Genomic DNA, 17,996 nt, shown 5'->3' with positions numbered 1-17,996 from the left:
AATATTTTAAGATTATATTACAATTTAACAATAACAGCGAAAGAGGTACATTAAATAAATGTAAATAAAGTTACTAAGTTTTATTGAACAAGATTATACTTTGAAATAAATATTCATATGAAAGAGATTAAAGTTGAAATGAAAAAAATGCAAATCTTACAATTAAAATTACAAATAAAATTAGTTTTATGCGTTTCCTGGTATAAAAGAATATCTTATCAAATACATAGATAATTTCTTTGTTACTGATGCTGCTGCTGTAATCTTCTTTGACAGTAAATGAAAGAGCATTTACAATTATAAACTACACCGCTAGTGTTGCAATGCTGATAATGATAATCAACATAGTCATACTTATGACTTAGAAATTCTTTATTAATAGGCAAAACAATATCATTCGTCATACAAACAATGCTTCCTAGAAATATCTTACGAGAGCATGCTAAGATTTCACTTGTTCAAACATTTATTTCAATCATGCAATAGGCAAAGTACTCTCTCTTTAACATTTCAACCGGAAACAATTGTCTCAAACAATAAAGTCAATAATACGCACGCACACAACGCATATTCGCACTATATATACTACTATCATATATATTCTCATACACATTTACGCTTCTCGACGAATGTGATCGCATATTATACTAATAATATTGCTAAATTCTAACGTAACAGAAGGGTTACAAAAGAGGAAATAATGTAAATTAGATCTCTTAACATACAAAAACATTTCACATTTATACCCAAGTTGTAGAAATCAACAAGAACGGTGCTAAATTGTAAGTTTGGCTTGCAATGTACAAAAATCTGTTATACCTGTTGACACCAGTACGTGTAAAACTTTATAATTAAAGAATAAACTGTTTGTTTTTATATCTTGGAAAACTGTATAAATAATAAATTTTAAATAATGCTTCTCAATAAATAAAAGAAGATATTTTATAATAAAATAAAATGTGAACTATGTATCAAAAATATAAGGAGACAAATCACGGTAAAAAAGAGACGGATTCGTCGAGGTTTTAGAAGACTCTCGTTACAAACACACTACGAAAAAAATATATGTCTATATTGAATATTGAAAAATCCCCGATTGTAATTCACTTCTTTTAATTTACTTGTAAATTGTATACAAATTAATTAAGAAAATCTCATTGCATTGCACTGCACTCCATCTCACCTCGTTACAGTTCATCCTTAACTATTGTATATCTATTTTTGCTTGGCGCTAGTTTCTTGAATGCAGATTCCGGTGGCGTTGTAGGTGTTTTCACCTGTTTTCCAGTGTCTTGTTGTATATCGTTATTGATATCAGGACCATAATGAAACTCACGATGAAGCTTTCCAGAATATAAATCGGCCAAGAAAGCTTTAAGCTTTCCTTCAATAAAAATGTCATTGAAATCCTTGAACAAATACATGTGTCTAAAACTATCTATTGCAATCAACGGTAGATCTGATGTACTTTTTCCTAAATGATGTAGCGGATGCGCAAACTTCAAACCGTCAGCTGTTAAGAAATTGACGTTTTCTGAAAAAAAAAATTTAGTATAATAAAAATCTCGAAAAAGTAAGAAATGATAATAAAATAAATAAATAGTATGATATGACATACGTTTCTCGCTTATTAATGTCCTAGTTACGATATCTTTGTACAGCTTGACATTTTCTACGTCATCGGGAGCATGGAATAGTATAAGGAATGGCAGGCCTTCCTCTGTTAATTCTTCAGCATTTTCGAATGTTATTTCTCTTACAAGTGGCACACATTTCTCCTGCGTCCATACATTTAATTCATCATAATTGGTTAAACTTCCTTTGTAAGTTTCATCCTCATCATTGGACAGAGCTTTATCCGATCGGAAGACAATGATAGGCTCTCCTGGAGGATGCAGCGCTTTACTTGCATTCCTAGACATATTATTCCAAAATCAATAAAAGAATTTAATCGTTTAACTTACATTCGATGAAAGAATGTAAAATAAAAATTCTTAAAATTCAAATATTGTTAAAAAACATATCATATCTAATATATATAAAAACTCATCTATAAAAATTTATATCAAATATCTCATAATATATAACATTATGCAAAATAACAAATAAAACATCAAATCAGATCAAAACAGTAGTTTAGTAGTATAGCGTAGATACTTAAATACAGCAAAAGCCTATACGCTTACATATACCACTTTACTTACAGCAAATGAAAATGCTGTCCAATTTCGCAGTTTTGATTGGAGCATGTGCTTGTTAAATAAAATTACAATAATTATTACTAAATATTATATGTAAAACTCTTTTACATCGGTAATAAGGAGAGAGAAAGAGAGAGAGAGAACCTTTACCTTTATACTAATTCTTTTTAAATATAACCATTTGTATCATAAACAAATTTTGTAGGATTTTAATTTAGAATATCAAAAGTAAAAGATATCTCACCCAAATCCAACATGGAACTGACAATCATCCTTCAAATTAGTAGCAACTTTTCTGAATAGTTCATATTCTGGTATATCTTTTCTATCAAAGTATCCTATAATCATACGCTTTTTATCATCAAGTTCATTAATCTCTCTCAAATCGAAGAATTCTCTAATAGGATCTTCCAATTGCTTTCTGATAAATTCCTGGAATGCTTCCACTGATCGTTGTCCTCTGTATTCTCTTTTAGTTGGTTGTCCATTTCTTATCACTTTTAATGTTGGGTATTTACTTATGTGAAACCTAGATGCTACAGATGCTGAAACATATAACGTCTCTTATTAATATAATAACTTAAATTATTAAATATCCACTCTCTTAAAAAAGACTACATATAAAAATGTATAGAATGTACATTTTAACATTCTAAGCTATTTCTTTCTTTAAAATATAAGATTTCAAGGCCTACCAAATGTTATGATATCAAAGATTCTAAGGCATAAAAGTAAATAAAATGTACATTTTATTCATTTTTGTGCTTTAGAATCTTTTATCATGACATTTAATAGATTAGAACTTTAGAATGTATATTTTCTTTATTACAATATATTGAAATCTTATATTTTAAACAAAAAAATGGTTTAGAATTCTAAAATATAAGATTTCAATGCATCGTAATAAAGTTCTAGGCTTACCAAATAATATGATATATGATTCTAAGGCATAAAGATGAATAAAATATACATTGATGTTAAACTATACTAAAATTCTAACCTAACAAATGTTATAATAGAACTTTAGAACATTTTAACATTAATGTACATTTTATGCCTTAGAATCTTATATTATATCATTTGGTGGACCTGGAACTTTACTGCGATGCGTTAAAATCCTATATTCTAGAATTCTAGACCATTTCTTTCTTTAAAATATAAGATTTCAATGCATTTCAATAAAGTTATAGGCCTTGCTGAATATATTTTAGGTATACTCACTTTCTTGATCACAATCTACTTTGCCCATTACTACCTTCCCTGCCTGGGGAAATTCTTCCTTAATCTTATCTGCAGCTGTATCAAAAATTGGGGCTAATAAATTGCTGAAGCGACACCATTGTGCGTAGAAGTTTATAAATACCAATTCATTCTCGGCTGCAAAAGATACATAGTTTAAAAAGAAAATAAATATAGCTTATCTGTCTGGCAATGCTGCTTGATAGATATTGTCTATTACACATATATTTACCTAATGTTTTATCAATATTCTTTTGTGTAAGTGAAACTGCTCCCTCTCCTATTTCTCCCGCTATACTGTTTGGCAAATATATCTAGAAACACATGATACTAATTACATATCATGTATTCTATTGCTTTAGATTACAATCTAATTTATATGAAGTGTACTATGGTTTTTGTAGTTGTATGTATATTCTTTATCTCAGAAAATCCATTGCTTATATTGCATATTAAACAATATAAACATTGATATACAATATGAATTTTATCCTGAATAATGGATGTTTATTCTAATCATTAAGCATGAATAATAATGTGGTAAATATTATAGGGATAACTAATCACGTGAATAGTTATTGTTTTATTTGACATAAGCATGTATATAAGTAAGACACATAAGTATGCAAAACATTTTTTGATTTGGCAACATTTAGCAACAGAGCATACAAGGCATGACTTTATCATTGCATACTCTTCTAATATTTCTTCTTAAATCATGTTTTCAAATGTAAAGTTGCTATGACATAATGGTATAGGTTATGCTGTGTAAAAAGGATTGAGAGGAATACCGATAACAAGACCTTCAAATAAATATTAATAAAAATTAAAAGGAGAAAATAATTGCGAGTTACAAGGATGTCTTATGATACATGTCACAAGGAACCGTGAAATATTGATACCATCCAATTCGCAGGTGTAACGTAAAAAATGAAATGACGTGGCAAATGCTTCAGTTCACTTACCAGCAAACACACGAATATAAGTACTTTGAAGTCAAAAATATCACAGTGAGCCAACATTTTGCGATCTCGCGAAACAGCTAAATCGACAGAACGATGATCTTTCGAAGCACCATCAGTGAGCGGCTACCTGTGTCTGTCAACTGCTACGGACTAGCGGCATATCGGGGAATCGAATCTTGTACTTCCTCGAGACATCGATTATCACGACCTGTGTCTTAAATGTTGTTTTCGAAATTTCAAGCGATTTCGGGTATGCACATCATATGTACACTCAAAATTTTATAATATGCATACATACATGCGTACGTGTCAATAGCTTTGCTCACTTTGATATGAATAGCTCACGCACTTCCATTCAGTCCTTGCCTGTCACTTCAGCTGTATCTATATACAATTAATCACAAGTCGATGAGTTTATTTTTGCAAACATCGATTGTTTGATATGAACGCAAACTCACATTTTAAAAAAGAACTGTAATACATAATACAGGATATATAATATTAAATACAATACAATAAAATTATAATATGATATATGATATGACAAGTTAAATTGTTTTCTGAATGCAATTTTACTGTGAAGATAAGAGCATCTATTTTTATTTATTTAAAAAAAAATTGCAGATATATACATATAAAATGTAAATTATTTCACAGTAATGATAATATATAAATGTAAATATTTTTTTAATTATAATACGTTATGATTTTGACGTGTTCCAAAACTCGTCAAAAAAGGTGTAATCTTGAATTTATCCCTTCGAATTTATCTAGATGTGGATAATCACATAATGCATGTGTATAAGGAATTGACCAATCGTATTGGTCGAAAACCTAGTGAACTTGGATTTTCTGATTGGCAACAGTAGCACATTTATGAAATAGAAATATTTGATCTTTTTATATTATGTTTGCATACCTGGCTGCAGTGTGTGATAGAGTATTAAAACGAGGAGAAATTGCGATCTCAGATCTGATATTTGTAACAGCACGGCTAATAACAAAGGAGTGAGCCCTTTTATGTTATATTATACATTTTTATGTTATACTTTCAATTTCAACTACATCTTGCAACGTTATATGCCATATAATTGTCACTGCATGTAACGAAACAAATAGCATGAGCTTGTTTCTAACTTTTCTTTTAGTTGAACATTATACGAGCATTTTGTTTACTACGTTCTATAACTAAGAATAAGAGAGTTTTTAGTTTTTAGGAATAATCTGTCATAATTGTATCCTTATTTGGTATCATTAACCATTTATTTTGATGCATATTTTGTAGTATATTGTTATTTATGCATGAAATATTTGTATTCATAAATTTATTTATTAGGAGTCATCATGACTGGTGGAAACACCACTGAAAAATCAGCCAATAATCCTTTGGAGCAGTTTGTATTACTTGCAAAAACTGCAAAAGGTGCTGCTGCTATAGAACTTATAAGACAAGTTGTTGAAACGCCTGGTGTTCATGTCTTTGGTGAATTGTTGGATATGCCAAATATCAAAGAGTTGGAAAATGGACCTTATGTCCAATATTGGAATACTCTGAATTTATTTGCATATGGCACCTATAGAGATTACTTAGAAAATAAGGAGAAAGTATTAGAGTTAACTCCTACGCAAAAGAAGAAGCTTCAACATCTTACCATTGTCACTCTTGCTACAAAAAACAAATGTATACCTTACTCAGTATTGTTGGAAGAGTTAGATATAAAGAATGTCAGAGATTTAGAGGATTTGATTATTGAAGCAATATACGCAGACATAATACATGGAAAATTAGATCAAAAAAATTCACAGTTAGAAGTGGATTATGCTGGTTTAGGACGTGATGTACGACCAGGTGATATGGGTGTTGTAGCTGAGACGTTAGCTGCTTGGGGTCAAGCATGTGATACAGTTTTATCCTGTATCGAACAGCAAATATCTAGAGCTAATGTCGAGAAACAAAAAGCTACTTATCATAAAGAAAGAATACAAAGAGATGTGAGTTTTTTATCTTCCTCTTTTTATTTATCCACTCTGTATCTTGTTGTAGAAAAATAATTATGAATTTTCTCTGGTTTTCTAGATTTCTAATATAAAGAAATCTCTTGCATCTCAACCAGGAGTCTCAGGTATTCAAGAGGCTGATGTAGCTGGTGGTAGTTCTGTCGCAGGAGGAAGCGAATCGGGTAGAGAAGCCATGCCGGTACTATCAGAAAAAAAGAAGTTACAGAAGGTCAAATGTATCAAAGTCAGTGGTAAGTTTTGGAAGACATAAATTCAGTAGTTTTTTCTTGCGCAATGTATATTCTTTGCACTGTTTATTTCTTCATTGAGTCGGATCTCATTATTTGAATCTATTGTAAATTGTGACTAAACTGCGACTATTATAATCAGGTTGAAACGTACAATGGAATAGTTATCGAACATTCTTGTGTTAACTTTTTTTTTTAGATCATTATGAAATGAATGATGAATGAAAAGGGTAATGTTAAAACAAATTGATTAATTGTGTGCAAAGTATGATTCATGCCGAATCCAAAATCCTTTATACATTCGAAATATTGAGTTCATAAAAACTTTTAAAGCAAAGTAGAAAAACAATATTTTATAGATCGTGTTCTAAGTGTAGAATCGAAATGTATACATCACATATGTAAGAATACTTGATTTGTGCAACGTTTATGGACTACCATGTTATAATAACGAATAAAATTATGAAGTACATTTTCTTATCGAAATAAACTTGTAAAAATAATTTATTGACGTATGTTGGTATAAGAGAATTAATATAATCATAAGTATAAGAAAAAATTTTAAGAAAAGCTTGTGTATAAATTTCCATTTTAATAGCTATAATATTCAATAGAAAATGTAGAAGGAGCGATAATTTTTATATTTTTTGTGTAATTGTTTTAAATTTCACAATTGATGTTTGTTCTACTATTTTGCTATTGTTCAAATAAAATTTAGCGTTTATTTATTAACATTGAATAAAGAGTATATGTACGAGATATATGATGATTATCTTTACATCGAGCATTTGAAAACAATGAATCTTTTCTTTGCAACAAAGATAATTTCGTAGGTAAGCTTGAATATTTTTGTAATATACTTGTTTATTTTTTTAGACCAAAGATATCATGTTTTATGTTTGTAGGGCGTGAAGAGTTTAATTAGGATTTGATGATTCTCTAGATGAATTTGATAAATAATGCAACGTGCATTGCATGTTTATCAATGCATACGTGCCTACCCATTGCCAGTTATCACATAAAATAGTATGCCCATTGTGACGAGTTGGTCGATGCTTACGTGTACTTCCAACGATAGTACCGTTTGTGCTGTTTGCGTTCAGATTTTACAGATTCTCGTTTTGCAAGAACTTATAAATGCTAAACGATTTATTGATGGGACAAAAAGCGTAACTAGTCGAAAAGATCGTTTTTGAACAAACTTTTATAACTAGAAAACTAAAGTATAACTGAAGTATAAATACCACTGATGTAATTTAGTAAAGAAAAATGGCAGTTAAAGTGTTGTAATTGCTATTCGAATAAAAAGATAATATATTTTAGAAAGGCTTTTTCTATTTCTCTGTATCTTTCATTTCTCCCCTTACGTTTATTTCTGTTCTTTTCTTCAACAGTGTTATAAATTCGAACATTTGTAACATTGTTATAGAATTGATAACGCTTCAAAAATTATACACAAGTACATGCGCGCTTTTAAGCAGCTATGTTGTATGCGTGATAAACTTAAATTAAATAACATCATAAAATTCAAAATTTCCACATTAAAATCGAATTGTAATACATAAGCGAATAAATATATACAATACATGCATTGCAGTTGTCAAGTTTTATCGATTTGATTGATTAATCATCATTCATGTAAATATCTGTAATTGGTTGTGTAATAACGTGTGCATAAATGTCCACCTTAGAGAATTGATTTTTGCGTTCTGCAATCTTAGATAAAATCATAGAGCGTAGATTCTCTCTTTCTTTTACATAATGCTCGACCTAAAATAAATAATTTTTGTGTTTACCGTCAAAAATCAATTCATTTTCGTGTCAAAATAATTGACGTCACATAATTGTGTGTGTGAGAGGGCGAACGCGTGCATGTGTGTCGCCTTCAACGATAAAATAATAAAAGTACTTAATAACAAAGAACGTACACCACACTAAAATAGTTAACTTGTAAGATTTACCTTGTCAAGTTTATCCGTGGTATATATATTATTAATAACAATAATTAATCCAGCAATCTCAGTTACTGCACTGCAAAATTAAAATTGATGCAATTTATAATTAGCACGTCTAACAAATGACATTTTTTGTAACTGTTATGTATAAAAAATAATTATGCAAACAATATTTAAACATTAATTTAAAAAACATAATTACCTAGGTCTTCTCTCTGTTAAAATTTCCTCGAGTATATCATCGATTATAATTGTGTGATTCGCATACTTAGCAAGAAAATACATATAATAAATGACGTCATCCCTGAATTGTGCGTGCTTAATTAATTCTGTGTTTTTTAATGTTCCGAAAGAATTGATGGCGGTAGTAAAATCATTAGTGCACATTAAGTACTCTAACAATGCATCATCACGTTCTTCGTCCCATGCGCGGGCCGCACTACGCCACATAAAACTATCTCCCATTGCTATACCTTCGCAGTACGTCCATTTCCTCCATCCTGGTGAAAGTCTACAGCATTCGAAAAAAGATCAAAACGTCTATAGAACGAGTCCGAAGATTTAGTTTACCGTTTTGAAAATCCAGTTATTTATTGCGCAAGACACAAAGAAAATCAGATTAGAAAATAAATATAATTATAACAAAAATTACTTATTCTTCTCTCGATTTTGGAGATGCCAATCTAATAAAACACTTGCTTTTTCTCTGCAATCAGTACTACCAAATAAACATGCCCACTTTGCTGCTTCTTCTCTTAAACATTCGGTAAGTTTGTCCTCATTCGGTTGTGCTTCGTATCCTATTTTATTAAGAACTGATTCTAAGAGGTTCAGCAAGCGTGTCTTAAAATTGTTAAATAATACAAATTTTATATCAGCTTGTGTAAAATATTTATATAAATTCAATATTATTATTTCTCCTCAGAAGCTATATCATAAATTACAACTTTGTTTAGTTTAAGTTTTAATATCTATGTTACACATGCAACGAGACATAATATGGTACTTTATGTTGTCGAAATGAATATGACCAAATCTGTTAATACTTCTCATACCTTAAGATGCCAGATTTTTTGGCTATAAAATGCAAAAATACGCGACATGTGTTCCAAAGCTTTAAACATAGGATACCATGCTACATAATCCACATCTCGCGCAAGAAATTTTGTTAGGTCCAAGAAATAGATTAAATCGAGTTTCTTTTTTAGCAGGGAGTAAAACGCGTCATCGATTAATTGAGCGCGATTGAGAACATGAATACGCGAGCCATTTGTCTCCAGAAACCATCCAATTCTTCGCCAATTTTCTACATCATAGAGAACGCGATAATATCCTATTCCAAAATAGAAATTTTATTATTTTTTAATATTTTATCTTATAATTAAAAAATATTTTTAATTAATTATTTTTTTTAATTTTTAAAATATATTGTAGGTGTAGAAAAAATTAACAATTTTATAAAAGAAATACATAAAATAAATTATAAATTTTAAAAAATTACTTCTTTAAACAACATTTCTAAAAAATATACTGCACAAGAAATTGTTGTCATAAATCTAACTTCTTTTATACGTATAAACGATAAACTAACATCTATCTTAGATTCAGTAGTATAAGACAATTTATGTCTTATTGAATAATAATATGTTTACATAACAAATAAAAGAAATTATAGGAAAAGTATAGGTAAAGTACAGATAAAAGAATTAAATTAAATAAAAGTTAAATTATACAAAATAATAAAAATGTATATAACAACTTAATCTACATATTTACCACATCGTTTCGTATTGACGATGATCCAACCGCTCTCGCTTTCTAAAGTAGTTAAAGTCAATTTTTTTCCATCTGGGCGTAACCACTTGCTGAGTGCAGGTATAATACGATTAGAATAAGTTAATAAATGATCCGTAAACCAGGTAACAAGTATCCACCATTTGTGTTCATTAAATATATCACTATTTGTTTGTGATACTCTTACAACCAGACTTTGAGTATCTGTACGTGTGCGCACCTTTAGTATTGGATAATTGTTCTCTGTCCAAGTATCCATCACCATTTTCATAGTTTTATTCTTAAACTTTGTATCCAGATGCTTATCATCAGCATGTTGAATCAACTTCCAAAAGTCGTCAATTGTCGACTGATGATTATAACTAAATATGAAAAGAATTATTAGCAATATAATAATAAGAAAATAATAATAAAAAAATTGATCACTTCAAAAACAACAATGGCGCAAAAGACAAATAATTTTTCCAATATTAGTTTTACGTATGACTTCGATAAAAGTCTTTATGCCCAGACAGCTCATATGTCCAAAATATATCCAAAGGATATCCAGAGGACGTCTTGTAATCCCAAAAAAATCCTCTGGACGTCTTTTAGATATGTTGTGCTATCTAGGTAAAAGTATACTTTGAGTACAACGATATATAAGAAAGATAGAAATAGTTTATTGGAAGAAAAAATATGATACAGTAAAATAATTGGGAAATAAAGAAAACAATAATAAAATAGAAATAATAAAAAAGGAATATTAAAATAAAAACTATGCCAGAAACTTTTTATGAGTTAAATATGTGAGATTTGTTTATCTATATTTGAAATGGTGTGCAGCTTTATTGTTACGTCCTACGTACTCCACACTCTTTCTTCCCGCGATATTGTTATACAAGAAAATTATTAAAAGAAGAAAAAGGGAAAAGAGCTAATAATATCGCGGAAAGAAAGAGTGTGGAGTGCGTAGAACGTAACATTATACTTTCATAATATCAATTACTTACGTTGCTGATAAAAAGTGAGCTACACCTTCTTTAAATATATCATATTCCATAGTCGTCATATAATGCAGCATACGTATCAAAGCAGGTGCTAGAACAATTTACATCATAAATTTAATTAAATAATGGCAATTTATATTATTATGTGATTTGTAACATAAACTGATACATATGTAATAATTCTGTGCATAACAAGAGTTTATGTTGTGTTGTGTCTGTACTTGATTTTTAAAGTTTTAATATATTATTTGACACGTCACTCTATATCAGTGCTCGGAATTAGTCTGAACATTTCAGCCGATTTCCGTGGTATACGCCTCCTTTCCTCTCCTTACCGCGCGCGTCGCAGCCGCTACGGCCAGCGCCGCCGAGCGTTAGGAGCGGCACTATCTGATTAGGTTCTATGAGTAGGTTCTTCTCCCTATTTATTAAAATTTAAAAAAATTTATTAAAAATAAATTTTTTTTAAAATTTATTAAGTGGAAATATTTCAATAGATTTCTACGTCACCCATGAGGTACTAATACTGACACGTTTTTCAAAAAGTGGTTTCTATCTACATTATTGCATCAATTGTTCATTCTCATAAAAGGCTAAGAAAATCTAATTAAGAAAATCTCTTTTATATATATTTTTTTTTAAATTAAGAATTTATTTTTATCTTTAGTGGAATAGGTTTACGGGGGAAACCATTTAAAAAAAAAACGCGTCAGCATTAGTATCTCATGGGTGACGTGGAAATCTATTGAAATATTTCCACTTAATAAATTTAAAAATAAAAAATTTATTTTTAATAAATTTTAATACATTTTTTAAAATTTTAATAAATAGGGAAAAGAACCCACTCATAATCAGATAGTGTCGCTCCTAACGCTCGGCGGCGCTGGCCCTAGCGGCTGCGGCGCGCGCGGTAAGGAGAGGAAAGGAGGCGTATACCACGGAAATCGGCTGAAATGTTCAGACTAATTCCGAGCACTGCTCTATATTGTCATAAAAATTATTTCAATTTCAATAAAATTACCGGTTATAACTGGCTATAATAAACTAAAAGTGAAAAAAATATTTGTTATTAAACAGTCGATTATATAGACGGTCATTTTATTTAAATAATCCGTATAAAATTATTCGTAAGTTTACGAATGTAGATTTTGTAGCAGAAATGTCAACTTTTAGTTTCAATTATGTTTTTCATACTTTATGGCAACATTAGTATTTTCTTTCTCGAAAAAATGACTTTGCTTTTTGTGAATATTATATTTAGGATTTTTCATTAAAATATAAATAAAAAATAAATGATATCATATGACAGAGAATAGTATGCGAGAATTATGGTCACTTCTTTTTGCAACAACGTATATATAAATACTATGAAACAGTATTCATTTTACTTTTTAATCTTGATGACATTTACATTTTACATTTTATGGACAATGTTTGATTCTAATGATTTATCTTAGTTTTACCTTTGAGGTAACGGGTAAAGTAAAGTGATGTATCAATTTCAGAATTGCTGACATTCGAATAAAAAGGTTTCATAAAAGAATCAGTGTCGATATGGAGAGATTCATGTATATCTTGAACTACCAACAAATTTGACATTTGAAGTTCTGGAAAAGTCTAAAAAGTTTTAATAAACATTGATTAATAAAAAATTAATATTTCCTTAAACAAATGCATTGTCGCCGTCGCTAAGTAGAAGAACTCTTTAAAATATCTTTGTTGTTTTGAATAAAATAAAATAATTGAATAAAATAGAAATAAAATAATGTATTATTATTGCAAAAATTAAAAGTGATATAAAAATTACTTATTCTTTTATAATATGGAATGGCTTATATTGATTCAAATTTAAATTTTAAAATTATAATACTACCTTATTAACGGCATCCATTCCAAAAAATATAGCTATCCCATCGTCCAACCACAGGTTTGACCAGTTAGAGAGGCTGATTGTACTACTTAACCATTGGCGCACCACTTTTTGTGCTACAAATTTTGCCACCGCTATTTTTCGCCCATAAGTATCTATTTCTTGATTATAGATAGCTTTTTCTTCCCTAAAAATTATTTGTAGATTATTGCAATTTTATTATATTAGTTTTATAAATATCAAAATTAATAATATTTTTGTGGACTAATGGTAAGATAAAGATGTGTAACTAAAATGTTTTAATTCTAATTATTAAAAACAATAAAAACAATAAAATAAAGAAAATTTTTGTGTCCAATATACCTAAGAAAAACAAGTCTCCAACCGTCCGCGCTGTCATATTGAAAACCAGGTATTAATGCATAATTTATAACTGGTTTCCATAAAGAATCTATTTCTGTCCATTCATTTTTTAAAAGCAATGTGACATTTTTAATAATCTTTTTTGCATAATGTATATCTATTTCCGTGTTTCTACTGTGTATTCTATATTTTAGTGTTGACTGTAATTTCTTAGTGTTGTTAAAATTATGTATTAAAATTGCCACTTGATAAGCAAATATTTTAGTTGTGATTGTAAAACGTTTCATTTGCAGGCCATCTGAATAATTAAAGTAACCACGTGTCGTTCCGTTATTTGTCAAAATGTTATACTTATTATGAACTTTTACAGAGATATTGAAGGTTGTTCTAGATCCTGCCAGTTCGAAACAGGGAAACATTCGATGGGCCCCATTTGGCTGGGAATTTGTTGCGACCAACCATCTATAATAAAATAAAATACTTAAATAAATTTTAATAAAATACTTTAGATAATGATAAATTTACTGTCATTGTTCTAAAATAAAATTACAAAAATTGCAGAAGAAAAACAGGGTAGAGAAGTGAAGGGGAATAATAATGAGAGAAAAGAGCAGGCAATTTATAAACAAAATTATTTTTAGAAACAAAATGACAAAAGAATGAAAATTGTTTACAATTATCATGCTTTTGTATTATTATCACTTTTATTTTATCTTATGAATAGTAGTACTTTTGTTGTATACATATTCTATATGTCACACATAAAATAATGTTCATTATATTTGCCGTAAAATATGAAACTTTAAATGGACAGCATTGTTAGCATGTTTTATTTTTAGAAAGAAGACTTATTTAATTGTAACATATCCGTTCAATTTAAATTGCTTTTATAATATTGCGTATGTAAGCTTTTGCCTTCTAGAATCATCGATTTGTTATTTTATTTTATACGCGCTATACTCAAGATCCTGTGTATCTTATTTGTATCGATAAGCGTGTCAACTAATGTTCGAAAGCGTGCCAGCAGCTCAATGGATCACTTGGCTGAACACGTCAATCTCGGAAAAAAAAGTACCGAGAGTCGAGAGAAGAAATTGACGAAATCGGGATTCCGGAACCCGAACTGAAACGACCATTAATATCAGAATAAAGTATTAATTTGAAAAAAGAAGACTTTTCTTATGAGTTGTTTATTGTTCCCCTTGCTTAGCCGCTTACACATAATTGTATGTGTCTAATATTTTTATTTTTACTTACTGTGTATTGTCTTCTGTGTGGAACTTATGCATCTTGTAAGGGATACGGAAGAATCCTTTTTCATTACCATATGCTATATTTTTATATTCCAATGTCATGATGTACATTCCTCGTTGAAGTTTTTTTCTAAAAACCCACTCTTGATACGAAGATAATTCATTTGTATAGCGTTTTATCGTCCAATTAAAAGTTTCCGCAGAGTTGCCTTTCATTACTAAGTTTCTAGCAAATATATCTATTGATGGTGCTACGTTCATTTTGAAGCTTATGATTGGTTTGGTCATAACTTGAAAAGTAATAGAAACGTTGCCAGAGACATTAAAATAATATTCTGATATATTCTCAATGTCTAGGAATGTCAGTTCGATGTCGTAGTGTATTGGAAAGGGATTAGGCACATTTGTGTCATGGAACTGGAAGACTTTCGGCAATAAATCTTGACTGTTAGAGAAAACTGTTTTGATGATCAGTATTAGAGTGCATTTTAATAACGTTTGTAGATTTGCCATTTTGTTTCAAGTATCTATAAAAACATAAATTGCATTTGTTAAAAGTTTAAAGTTCTCTTGCGAAATATTGATACAAAATTTGTTAAAATTGTCAATTTAATTTTATTAAAATAAATAATGTTAACACTATCTCTACTTCTGCCACGCATTTCACACTGAAATAGTATTATAAAGTAACTTCAAATGATATTTTTTTTTTAACAATTAGTTGTTGTTAACACATTATCATAAAGAATTGTTTAAATTAAAAATGTAGCTTTGTAATTGTAACTATTTCTTTCGAAAAATCACCAAAAACTAAAAAGTATATTATTGTTCGTGTATATGTTGTATCACGTAAGTAGTTTGTAAGATTGTCTACATAACAAACTGTACTAGCTATATTCTAATCAAAAATTCTTATAAAAATCAGAAAACTTTTTTTTCTCTTGGTTAGAGTCGGTTACTTAATGTATCGGTTAACTTAATTTTTTAGATTAGCCAAAAATATTTATTATAAAAAATGTATGGAATAAAATATAGATAAGCAGTATTAAACGTTTCACATTTAATATGCAATGCAAATTAAATAGTACAAACTTAAAACAAAAGAATTAGCGATTTTAAACGTCTAAACATAATATTACTTTTACATTATGTCTTTTTATTATTTCGATTAAATTTTATGATTTTTATTATTTTGATTAAAATGTTCTAAAATAATAAATTATAAATATTTATAAATATACAAATTTTACGATAAATTAAATTATATGTTTGAAACTATTTACGTTATGTTGCATACATTGATTCTATGTTCAGAAGGCAGTACACAAATTTTCTGGTTTTTACATGTACAACGAAATTATGTGATTGTTGAAGCACAGTACTTTCTAACAATTGAAATGAAGATCTTATCTTCTCGAGAGATCCCGGAAAACTGAACGACATCAATATTCGACGTTACAATAAGTAATGTCGTGTAAACAACTTCTAAGGTCGTTAACGTCTATATTATTGGTCAACAAGTCAAACCACACAGTAAAAGTGTCAGTATATAATTCAATCGATCACTTTCATATTTAAAATTCTTTTGCTTGAAAACATGTAAGATTTTAAGCCAAATATGTTTTATATTTTAAATTTTATTTCACAAAAATTATTATTATTATTTCTTATATATATTTATTTTTTACAGTTATACTTATATTTAATAATAAAATATTATAATTTATTTTAAATATTAATATCAAAATTGAGTTGTAATATATAAACAAGAAAAGATATTCATGCTTCGCAGTTGTCATCTTTTATTAATTCCATTTATTTACTTAGCGATCGGTTCTATACTCTACATCCAAAATCTCTAACTATTTTGAAACGATATGGAGATATTTGATTCAACTATTAATTTTAGTTATACGTGTCTCAATCTTGTAATGAACATTTAACTTTAGATCTGGCAAATTATTGATTACAAACTTTTTAACCTAAAAAAAGTTTTTTTCTATTTATTCTCGAAAAACATTTTATTTCCGCATTAAACTAATGAATAATTTAATGACATAATTTAATATGAGTGTGTCGCATTCCACAATAATAATAAAAAAATTTTATAATAAAAAACTTGTATAACTATAATATTTAATTTGTAAAATTTATCTGCTGAAGTTGTTTTTTGCAATATATATGATTAATAATAACATCTAACACATCAATCTCAGTAACTTCTTTGTAATTTAACAAGTGATGTCACTTATAATTAGCACATCTAAGAAATAATACTTCTATTATTATTACGTATAAAAAATAATCATGCAAATATAATATTTATATATTGATAAAAAAAATATCATTACCTGGCAGTTATATTCAAAAATTGATCATGTATATCTTCAAGTAAATTATTGTTATCTGCATTTTTGAAAGAAGAGACAGAAAATAATGAACACTATCATTGGATCGTACATTCATAACGTTATTGTTATTATCGTCCAACATTAATGTTATAGATTGAAAGACAATATAATAATCGTCAGAGCACAGTAAGTGTTTTAAGAGTATTATCACGATCCGTGTCTCATACGTTGACCACACTATACTAAATCATACTATCCGCTGTCATCAAGCCTTTACAGTGTGTCCATTCCTTCCACCACAATAAAAGTCTGCAGCAATAAAAAAAAGAATAAAAGTCCAAAGGACGAATTCGTTAATTTAGTTTGCCGTTTTGAAAATTTAACAATTTATTGTACAATGCAAACAAAATTAAATTGAAAAAGAATTATAATTATAGCAAGAATTACTTATTCTATTTACAATCTTGAAGATGCAAATGAAATTTCTAAATTGCATATTTTTTGCGCAGAGGATCTCCAAGTATACATGCCCACTTTGTTGCTTCTTCTCTTAAACATCTGGCAAGATTGTCTTTATTAAACTTTTCATCGTATCCTATTTTATTAAGAAGTGCACCTAAGATTTTCACCATATGTGCCAAAAAATATTAAATGGTAAATTTTATACAAATTTATATGTCAAAGACATGTGTGCGCGTCAATATGTATATGTTTATACAAATTTTCATCGAATCAATTTTTTTCATAAAAGTCTAAAGAAAACTCTTGCA

General features: G+C 28.7%; 3 protein-coding genes across 9 annotated transcripts; 1 reads left to right on the top strand and 2 right to left on the bottom strand.

The window, feature by feature from the left end:
* Positions 1-354: 354 nt before the first annotated feature.
* ERp44 (Endoplasmic reticulum protein 44) lies at positions 355-4,789 on the bottom strand. 4 transcript variants are annotated; one of them, XM_012372887.2, is made up of 8 exons: positions 4,704-4,789; positions 4,406-4,613; positions 3,673-3,754; positions 3,423-3,578; positions 2,446-2,746; positions 2,205-2,252; positions 1,619-1,914; positions 355-1,534 (listed from the first exon to the last, which is right to left on the bottom strand). In XM_012372887.2, the coding sequence occupies exons 2-8, from the start codon at positions 4,460-4,462 to the stop codon at positions 1,188-1,190; spliced, it is 1,287 nt and encodes a 428-aa protein (XP_012228310.1). In that variant the 5' UTR covers positions 4,463-4,613; positions 4,704-4,789; the 3' UTR covers positions 355-1,187. The 4 variants fall into 4 exon arrangements, with proteins under 4 accessions (XP_012228310.1, XP_012228309.1, XP_067211698.1 ...); XM_012372886.2 differs by having other exon boundaries at positions 4,406-4,619; positions 4,704-4,785; XM_067355597.1 differs by having other exon boundaries at positions 4,406-4,768.
* A 486-nt stretch (positions 4,790-5,275) lies between these two features.
* On the top strand, positions 5,276-7,977 carry CSN7 (COP9 signalosome subunit 7). Of its 3 annotated transcripts, XR_010890343.1 has the most exons (5): positions 5,276-5,413; positions 5,742-6,397; positions 6,483-6,654; positions 6,851-7,484; positions 7,557-7,977. XR_010890343.1 is itself a non-coding variant. In XM_012372818.2 (4 exons), exons 2-4 carry the CDS (start codon positions 5,750-5,752, stop codon positions 7,574-7,576), a joined length of 840 nt encoding a protein of 279 aa, XP_012228241.1. In that variant the 5' UTR covers positions 5,276-5,413; positions 5,742-5,749; the 3' UTR covers positions 7,577-7,977. The 3 variants fall into 3 exon arrangements, 2 of the variants coding, with proteins under 2 accessions (XP_012228241.1, XP_012228240.1); XM_012372818.2 differs by lacking the exon at positions 6,851-7,484; XM_012372817.2 differs by having other exon boundaries at positions 6,851-7,977.
* On the bottom strand, positions 7,948-16,358 carry LOC105675568 (aminopeptidase N-like). 2 transcript variants are annotated; one of them, XM_067355588.1, is made up of 12 exons: positions 16,159-16,358; positions 14,880-15,402; positions 13,623-14,084; positions 13,263-13,446; positions 12,853-13,006; positions 11,393-11,480; positions 10,383-10,762; positions 9,662-9,939; positions 9,259-9,449; positions 8,809-9,117; positions 8,613-8,682; positions 7,948-8,421 (listed from the first exon to the last, which is right to left on the bottom strand). In XM_067355588.1, exons 2-12 carry the CDS (start codon positions 15,386-15,388, stop codon positions 8,275-8,277), a joined length of 2,772 nt encoding a protein of 923 aa, XP_067211689.1. In that variant the 5' UTR covers positions 15,389-15,402; positions 16,159-16,358; the 3' UTR covers positions 7,948-8,274. The 2 variants fall into 2 exon arrangements, with proteins under 2 accessions (XP_067211689.1, XP_012228237.1); XM_012372814.2 differs by having other exon boundaries at positions 16,173-16,358.
* Positions 16,359-17,996: the final 1,638 nt, after the last annotated feature.

The sequence above is a fragment of the Linepithema humile genome, chromosome 5 (genome assembly GCF_040581485.1).
Source record: "Linepithema humile isolate Giens D197 chromosome 5, Lhum_UNIL_v1.0, whole genome shotgun sequence".
NCBI classification, from domain to species: domain Eukaryota; kingdom Metazoa; phylum Arthropoda; class Insecta; order Hymenoptera; family Formicidae; genus Linepithema; species Linepithema humile.
Note: the sequence above shows the minus strand (reverse complement) of the source record. Positions and strands in the feature narration are given on the sequence as shown.

Excerpts from the sequence above, each read along its gene's own strand:
- ERp44 (XM_012372887.2), bottom strand. The coding sequence starts at position 4,462 with ATGTTGGCTCACTGTGATATTTTTGACTTCAAAGTACTTATATTCGTG. Across the intron at positions 3,755-4,405 it reads TTATATTCGTGTGTTTGCTG|ATATATTTGCCAAACAGTAT; the intron begins GTAAGTGAACTG and ends ATGTGTTTCTAG. Across the intron at positions 2,253-2,445 it reads CAGTTCCATGTTGGATTTGG|CACATGCTCCAATCAAAACT; the intron begins GTGAGATATCTT and ends TTATTTAACAAG.
- CSN7 (XM_012372817.2), top strand. The coding sequence starts at position 5,750 with ATGACTGGTGGAAACACCACTGAAAAATCAGCCAATAATCCTTTGGAG. Across the intron at positions 6,398-6,482 it reads AAGAAAGAATACAAAGAGAT|ATTTCTAATATAAAGAAATC; the intron begins GTGAGTTTTTTA and ends CTGGTTTTCTAG. Across the intron at positions 6,655-6,850 it reads CAAATGTATCAAAGTCAGTG|ATCATTATGAAATGAATGAT; the intron begins GTAAGTTTTGGA and ends TTTTTTTTTTAG.
- LOC105675568 (XM_067355588.1), bottom strand. The coding sequence starts at position 15,388 with ATGGCAAATCTACAAACGTTATTAAAATGCACTCTAATACTGATCATC. Across the intron at positions 13,007-13,262 it reads GAATGGATGCCGTTAATAAG|ACTTTTCCAGAACTTCAAAT; the intron begins GTAGTATTATAA and ends AAAACTTTTTAG. Across the intron at positions 8,683-8,808 it reads TTAACAGAGAGAAGACCTAG|TGCAGTAACTGAGATTGCTG; the intron begins GTAATTATGTTT and ends TTAATTTTGCAG.